This window comes from Sardina pilchardus, chromosome 16, assembly GCF_963854185.1.
Source record: "Sardina pilchardus chromosome 16, fSarPil1.1, whole genome shotgun sequence".
In the NCBI taxonomy this organism is placed as follows: domain Eukaryota; kingdom Metazoa; phylum Chordata; class Actinopteri; order Clupeiformes; family Clupeidae; genus Sardina; species Sardina pilchardus.
In genome coordinates, this window is record NC_085009.1 from 27410380 (window position 1) to 27418420 (window position 8041).

At 40.1% G+C, this 8041-nt stretch overlaps 1 protein-coding gene across 1 annotated transcript in view; it reads left to right on the top strand.

Annotated features, from left to right (window-relative positions):
• Window positions 1–2472: 2472 nt before the first annotated feature.
• The window catches only part of LOC134059628 (NACHT, LRR and PYD domains-containing protein 12-like), an 11981-nt gene continuing 6412 nt past the window's right edge, over window positions 2473–8041 (top strand). The window contains exons 1-5 of the mRNA XM_062516069.1: window positions 2473–2584; window positions 3511–3586; window positions 3719–3914; window positions 4080–5877; window positions 7420–7593. Of these exons, the coding sequence (XP_062372053.1) occupies window positions 2517–2584; window positions 3511–3586; window positions 3719–3914; window positions 4080–5877; window positions 7420–7593 (2312 nt within the window). The 5' untranslated portion in view covers window positions 2473–2516. The remainder of the gene's footprint in view (window positions 2585–3510; window positions 3587–3718; window positions 3915–4079; window positions 5878–7419; window positions 7594–8041) is intronic.

An 8041-nucleotide genomic window follows, 5' to 3' on the forward strand; every position in this document is an offset into this window, starting at 1 on the left:
ATTAATTTGTGTATTTCATACTTTAGCTCATTACATCATGAGAGGCCTCCATCACCTGTGCCCACGTGTGTGTCCATGAAGAGTGACCAGTCAGATGACCGCTTCATACTCTTCAAACATGATGATGTCACAGATGGATCAGCGTAAGTCCATGAAACAGGCTTATAGAATCAGTACTCTGTGACTAGATGATTGACACGTTCACAGGTCACAGTCTTATGGAATCAAACAGTGAACAATGGATTGACATTTGTCATTTTTCATGGTCAGCTGTAACACATATGTTTTGTACAACACCGCCCCCTGCAGGCCCTGAAGAGCAAATCAAAGTCATTACGTTTCTATTAACCCTATTAACCCTGTGCCGTTTTAAAGGCATTTTCACTACATTTAGTTATTGTAGAAGCATTTCTCCTGACTATTGTAAGTGCCATTCACACATGATATTGTTTTTCTCAGCAGAGTTAAGGCATCATTTAGGTATCATATTATGTATTAATACTTGCATTGATTGGATTTTTTCAATAATAAAAATACAAAAAGCATATCATAATAATTCTTATATTTTGAGAGATCTGTCCTGAATATGGCAGTGTAAGAACCACGGAGGGGACTGTGGGGCTGAGCAATTTACAGAAATATGTGGTATGTGCCTTACAGGGAAAAAAGTGCCAATTTGTATTTAGTGATGACAAATACATAATTTGAGGTCTAAGCGATAGGATGGAACAAGGCAAGTTTGGGATGGAGCTCTTTTTTTTATCAAGCTCTTGTAGGTTTTTGCCCTCAAATCTGTATTTCAGACAAGGAAAATAATATTTAACAGGGGTTGAAATTAGATTATTTGATTAACGTATACTATGTGTGGAGAGCATTCACTCGTTATCGTTATCATCATAGTTAAAGCTAATTGATACCAATCACCAGAAGTTATTATTTCCAATTTATGAATACCATGCAAGCATGAGTGTGTCAGAGTTAATCTTGGGTGTGAACAATGCACAAATAAGGAAGTTCTCTGGAAATGAATTCCCTCAATGTCATGATTCACTTTACAATTCGCTGTTAATACATTTACAGGATAATCTGATAGCATATTTGTTGATGCAGCAGCTCATTCCATCATGAGAGGCCTCCATCATAGAATCAGTACTCTACGGAGCCCAGGAGGTGTCATTTCAAATATTTGTGTATCGAGAGAATGTGCGCTCATTTTAGTATTTTTGTGTTGTTGTTTTTACAGCTCACTCCATCATGAGAGGCCTCCATCACCTGTGCCCACGTGTGTGTCCATGAAGAGTGACCAGTCAGATGACCGCTTCATACTCTTCAAACATGATGATGTCACAGATGGATCAGCGTAAGTCCATGAAACAGGCTTATAGAATCAGTACTCTGTGACTAGACGATTGACACGTTCACAGGTCACAGTCTTATGGAATCAAACAGTGAACAATGGATCGACATTTGTCATTTTTCATGGTCAGCTGTAACACATATGTTTTGTACCACACCACCCCCTGCAGGCCCTGAAGAGCAAATCAAATTCATTACGTTTCTATTAACCCTATTAACCCCGTGCCGTTTTAAAGGCATTTTCACTACATTTAGTTACTGTAGAAGCATTTCTCCTGATCATTGCAAGTGCCATTCACACATGATATTGTTTTTCTCAGCAGAGATAAGGCATCATTTAGGTATCATATGATGTATTAATACTTGCATTGATTGGATTTTTTCAATAATAAAAATACAAAAAGCATATCATAATAATTCTTATATTTTGAGAGATCTGTCCTGAATATGGCAGTGTAAGAACCACGGAGGGGACTGTGGGGCTGAGCAATTTACAGAAATATGTGGTATGTGCCTTACAGGGAAAAAATGCCAATTTTTATTTAGTGATGACAAATACATAATTTGAGGTCTAAGCGATAGGATGGAAAAAGGCAAGTTGGCAAAGTTTTGGATGGAGCTTTTTTTTTATCAACCTCTTGTAGGTTTTTGCCCTCAAATCTGTATTTCAGACAAGGAAAATAATACTTAACAGGGGTTGAAATTATATTATTTGATTAACGTATACTATGTGTGGAGAGCATTCACTCGTTATCGTTATCATCATAGTTAAAGCTAATTGATACCAATCACCAGAATTTATTATTTCCAATTTATGAATACCATGCAAGCATGAGTGTGTCAGAGTTAATCTTGGGTGCGAACAATGCACAACTAAGGAAGTTCTCTGGAAATGAATACCCTCAATGTCATGATTCACTTTACTATTCGCTGTTGATACATTTACAGGATAATCTGATAGCCTATTTGTTGATGCAGCAGCTCATTCCATCATGAGAGGCCTCCATCATAGAATCAGTACTCTACGGAGCCCAGGAGGTGTCATTTCAAATATTTGTGTATCGAGAGATTGTGCGCTCATTTTAGTATTTTTTTGTTGTTGTTTTTACAGCTCACTCCATCATGAGAGGCCTCCATCACCTGTGCCCACGTGTGTGTCCATGAAGAGTGACCAGTCAGATGATCGCTTCATACTCTTCAAACATGATGATGTCACAGATGGATCAGTGTAAGTCCATGAAACAGGCTTATAGAATCAGTACTCTGTGACTAGATGATTGACACGTTCACAGGTCTAATGGAATCAAACAGTAAACAATGGATCGACATTTGTCATTTTCCTGCTGTAACACATGCAGTGGGGAGAATACTGTAAGTATTTTGACCCATGCTAAAGTTTACTAAAAAGAGGAATATAAAATATGAAATATTTTGGAAATTGATATTAATGCCTTACATTAAAAAAGAGTAAAAATCCAACCATTAAGGACACCCGTTTTCTTTGTGAATTAAGAATGTATTGTAAATACATACATTTTCTTCCTTTTCTTCCTTAAAATAGGAATAAGTATTTGACCCCTATGTTAAAGTCCCATAAGGGCATTTTTTATTTTTAAAAGCCAGCCATTTCATGGATCCAGGATTCTATGCCTCCTGATAAGTTTCCTTTGACCTTTGGAATTAATATAGCCCCACATCACCACATACCCATGACCATACCTAGAGATTGCCATGTTTTTTTTTTTTTTAGTTAGCCTATTAGCCTGTTTGATGCCCATTGAGCTCAATGCAGATCAAACCAGCTCTATTTCTGAGCTTGATTTGAAGATTACATGTAGTGCAGTTGGAGAAAATGGATTAAAATATATGACCTGGACTAAACTCAAAATGCTGAGTTAGGTTGACATAAGTTGTTTGAAGGTCCCAAGGCAGGACCATGTGAAGATATTACTACAAAAGACTCAATAATATTTGACATGGGCAATTACTAGCCCGATAACATATTGCTGTGCAACCTTGTGCAAGTTTAGTTTTGACACATTCATACAACTGCTACAGTATAGACTCCAGTGGCAGAAGAACCATTGCCCAGCAAGACATGCATGCACAACTGATGGAAATGAATTTGTGGTTTGGTATGCTTTAAATGTTCAGTGGCCAAATGGAAAGATGCAGCGCAGATGCCATCAGTGACCAGTTTGCCCAGGAGGACCTCAAGCAGATATTCCAGGTTTGGATGCAGCTATATCAGGCTGCACTGATATACACTGTTTTCATTTTACAATACAGAACAATCATAATATGGTCTTATTGAACACCTGGGTATTGTAATGCAAAGTATAACCAGATATATGTACACCAGACGCTTGAGGAGAAGATCATCACCTTTGTGAAGAATGAGCTGAAGAGATTCAAGAAGATTGTGAGTCCAGATTACCAAGAACACTTTGAGGGTAAAAAGCAGGATGAGAGTGATGCCAGAGAAGGGACTCTTAAGATGGCACTGCACTTCCTGAGGAACATGAAAAAGAATAATATTGCTGACAAACTGCAAGAAAGTAAGAAGAGATCATTCATTTGCATTTGCTATGGTTTTCATCAATATGCTTCCATAGAGAAACTAAAATATGTATCCCTGGTAGTTTGCCTCGCAAGATTTATTAATTGCATTTTTGTTAATGTGAGAAGGATTAACTGACATTATGTTTTTGTCTGTGAATTAGATGAGCAGGATGTTGTTTGTCAAGCTGAGCTGAAGAGAAATCTCCAGAGCAAGTACCAGAGTTTATTTGAAGGCATACCCAAGCAAGGGAGCTCTGCTCTGCTAGAAAAGATCTACACAGAGGTCTACATCACAGATGGAGGAAGTGGGAAAGTAAATGAGGAGCATGAAGTCAGGCAGATTGAGTCCAAATCCAAGAGACCAGCTGGACAAGAGACACCAATCAAATGCAGAGACATCTTTCAGCCCCTACTTGGCCAAGACAAACCAATCAGAAGTGTCATTACGAAGGGAGTAGCTGGCATTGGCAAAACTGTGTCAATTCAGAAGTACATCCTGGACTGGGCTGAGGGGAAAGAAAGCCAGGATATCCACTTCATATTTCCGCTGTCTATTCGGGAGCTGAACAACATGAAAGGAAAGCAATTATCTTTGATCAATCTTCTCCACAACTTTTTCTCAGAAATTAAGCAGTTGACTTTTCCCAACCAGAATAAGTACAAAGTGTTGTTCATCGTTGATGGCCTGGATGAATGTCGACTCGGACTAGACTTTCAGAAAAATGAAATCTTGACTGAAGTGACAAAGGTCACTTCATTGGATGTTCTCCTGACAAATCTCATCAAGGGTAATGTGCTTCCCTCTGCTCTGCTTTGGATCACCTCTCGACCAGCAGCAGCCAATCAAATCCCTCCTGAGTGTGTTGACCGGGTCACAGAAGTACAAGGGTTCAGTGACCCACAGAAGGAGGAGTACTTCAGGAAGAGGATCAGTGATCAGGATCTTGCCAACAAAGTTATCACTCACATAAAATCATCAAGAAGCCTCCACATTATGTGCCACATACCAGTGTTTTGCTGGATTGCTGCCAATGTTATTGAATTTCTTCTTAAGTCCGAAGGAGGTAAGCAAGTTCCACAGACTTTGACAGAGATGTACACATATTTCCTTGTTTTCCAAACCAAGCAGAGGGGTCTGAAGTTTGAAGGAGTTTATGACACTGATCCACAGTGGAATGAGGCTAGTCTCCTTGCTCTTGGAAAGTTGGCTTACGAGCAGCTGAAGAATGGCAACCTGATCTTTTATGAGGAAGACCTGAGAGAGAGTGGTATCGATGTCAGAGAGGCAGCAGTACACTGTGGCATCTGCACCCAGATCTTTAAGGAAGAGTCAGGCCTTTATCAGGAAAAGTTGTACTGCTTTGTGCATCTGAGCATCCAGGAGTACCTTGCAGCTTTGTATGTGATCCTGATGCTAATAAATGAGGGGAAAGATCTCATGTCCCCACAGCAACCCCCCAGAGCAGCGTCTCAGCTTCTGAAATGGCAAACAGCAGGCAATCCCATGACCACCTTACAGAAGAGTGCTGTGGACAAAGCTTTGGAATATGAAGATGGGCGCTTTGATCTGTTCCTCCGTTTCCTTCTTGGCCTCTCTCTGGAATCCAACCAGAGACCCTTGAGAGGCCTAATAAAGGAAGTACAACATGAAAGCAAAGAAGAAATTGTCAGCTACATAAAGACAAAGATCAAGGAGATAACATCAACAGAAAGAGTTCTCAACCTCTTCCACTGTCTGAATGAAGTCAATGATCACTCCTTAGTGGAGGAGGTCCAGAGCTTCCTGAGTGCAGGGACACTTTCTGCAGCCAAACTCTCATCCGCACAATGGTTAGCGCTTGTGTTTGTGCTTCTGACATCAGAAGAAAAGCTGGATGTGTTCGATTTGAAGAAGTACAGCAGGTCTGATGAATGTCTCCTAAGGCTGCTGCCAGTAGTGGAGGATTCCCAAAAGGCTCTGTGAGTAGGATAGAAATAGTTATGGGCAGAAGTGTGTGTGTGTGTGTGTGTGTGTGTGTGTGTGTGTGTGTGTGTGTGTGTGTGGATGTGTGAGTGTATTGTATCATATATACATTGATATTAGATAGATAGATAGATACTTATGGGCAGTGTTGGTAGTAACGGCGTTTAAGTATAACGCCGTTACTAACGGCGCTACTTTGTCAGTAACGAAGTATTCTAATTAATTACTTTTCTCATCGTTGAAACGCCGTTATCGTTACTGAGAATTTAAAGCGTCGCGTTACTACAATTTGGCTGAATGAAGCGAGTTCACTGGATAGGATCATGGAATACCCTCCCCTGAGCTATATATAAATGTATATTAGCCTAATCACCCTTGACAGACTAGGCATAGCGACCAAGATACTGTAGCCTACATCAGAGTGGAATATGGAAATAATTTCATTAAAGGCACACTTCCAACTTAAGGAGGGGGAAAAAAACTTGAATAGGCTACTCACCAAATCCAAGCCATTTAATTTGCACGTAGCGAACTTCCCACGATAGCTTATAGGCATAATAGTGACAAGTAAATGTGCACTTTCTCTGTCTGTCGGATTTCTATAGTTTCTTGACAGGGCTACTTCACTGAAACTGAACGTTATTTTCAAAGGAGGACCCTATACATTTTAAAGATAGCCTATTTTATTTTTGAGGGCTTCTGATATCGGCGGTTACCTTACAGTAAAATGAATCATTAGCCTAACGTCTCTGCTGCATAGCCTACATTTCGTCAGGGCCGTTCAACTGGAGAAGGGGTTGTTCATTTACTCCTGTAGATTACAAATATAGACTTGCTGCGACTTCTGAACAGTTTTGTGAGTGCTACTTTGTTAATATTTGGGAAACTGCGAGTAAGGGGCGGCCGCGACCGCGCAGCCCTGGCTGCTGAAGTGCCACGAGAGCGCAACAAATCGTCAGAAACAATATATTTAAGCTCACAATAATCAGACCGGCCCAAAACGTTAACGGTCCACCGGGAATCCTCCCGCATCTCCCGATAGCCACCCCGGGCCTGGGCTGGGTGGGCGGATGCCATGCGCACGTTCTGACTTCCACCCACTAATTGTACCGAATAATTGGTTTTATTCTTCAATCAGTTAGGCTATAATAAATATGTATGACGTTAAAGATGTTATATAACATACAAATTAACGTCAGTTACTTTGCTGAGTAACTAATTAATTTTACAGTGTGGTAACTGAGTTACTAACTCAATTACTTTTTGGCAGAAGTAATTTGTAACGGTAACTAATTACATTTTTAAAGTAAGATGACCAACACTGCTTATGGGCAGAAGTGTGTGTGTGTGTGTGTGTGTGTGTGTGTGTGGACGTGTGAGTGTATTGTATCATATATACATTGATATTAAGTATGATTTTATGGAGTGATACACAGGGTCTGGTTGATGGAGTGATAGTAGAAGCAACACTTACACACTTATGGTATCAAAGTCTTTTCTAGAGAGTCTGTTAACTATTGGAATGTTTTCCCCTTAAGGCTCAACAGTTGTGGGCTCACTGAGAGGAGTTGTGCAGGTCTGGCATCTGTCCTCACCAAAGCGTCTTCAAAACTGAAAAATCTGGACCTCAATGACAACAGTATTGGAGATAATGGTGTCCAAGAATTGTGTAATGGACTGGGTAACCCAAACTGTGCACTGGAGACACTGAGGTTAGACATTTCAGTATCCCATAATGATCAGCTCTGTGGTTTAATTTGTGCAGTATGATGCATGTCTACAGTGTGTGGGTGTGTGTCATGGGTGGGACATCCAAACACTGAGGTAAAAGTTAGTGGGCATGTAGGATTCAAGGATCAAGGATTCAAGGAATTGCTATTGTCGTACCAGTTCACATTTACATGTTTGTGGTTCGAAATTAGTACTCAGGACCCGGTATAAAACCATAGAATAATAGTAAAAAGAAAAACTAACACAATGCACTAAGTATAAAAGCAACATTGAGTGCCAAAGTGCAGTATCAATAAATAGATAAATAAAAAATATAAAAGTGCATGTGCAAGTAAGGTCAGTTCAGAGGGAAGTGGAAACTGTATTGCACTAGTGAATATGTGCACTAGGGGCGGGTGCTCCGCAGAGCATGGCTGGAATTTAACAGTC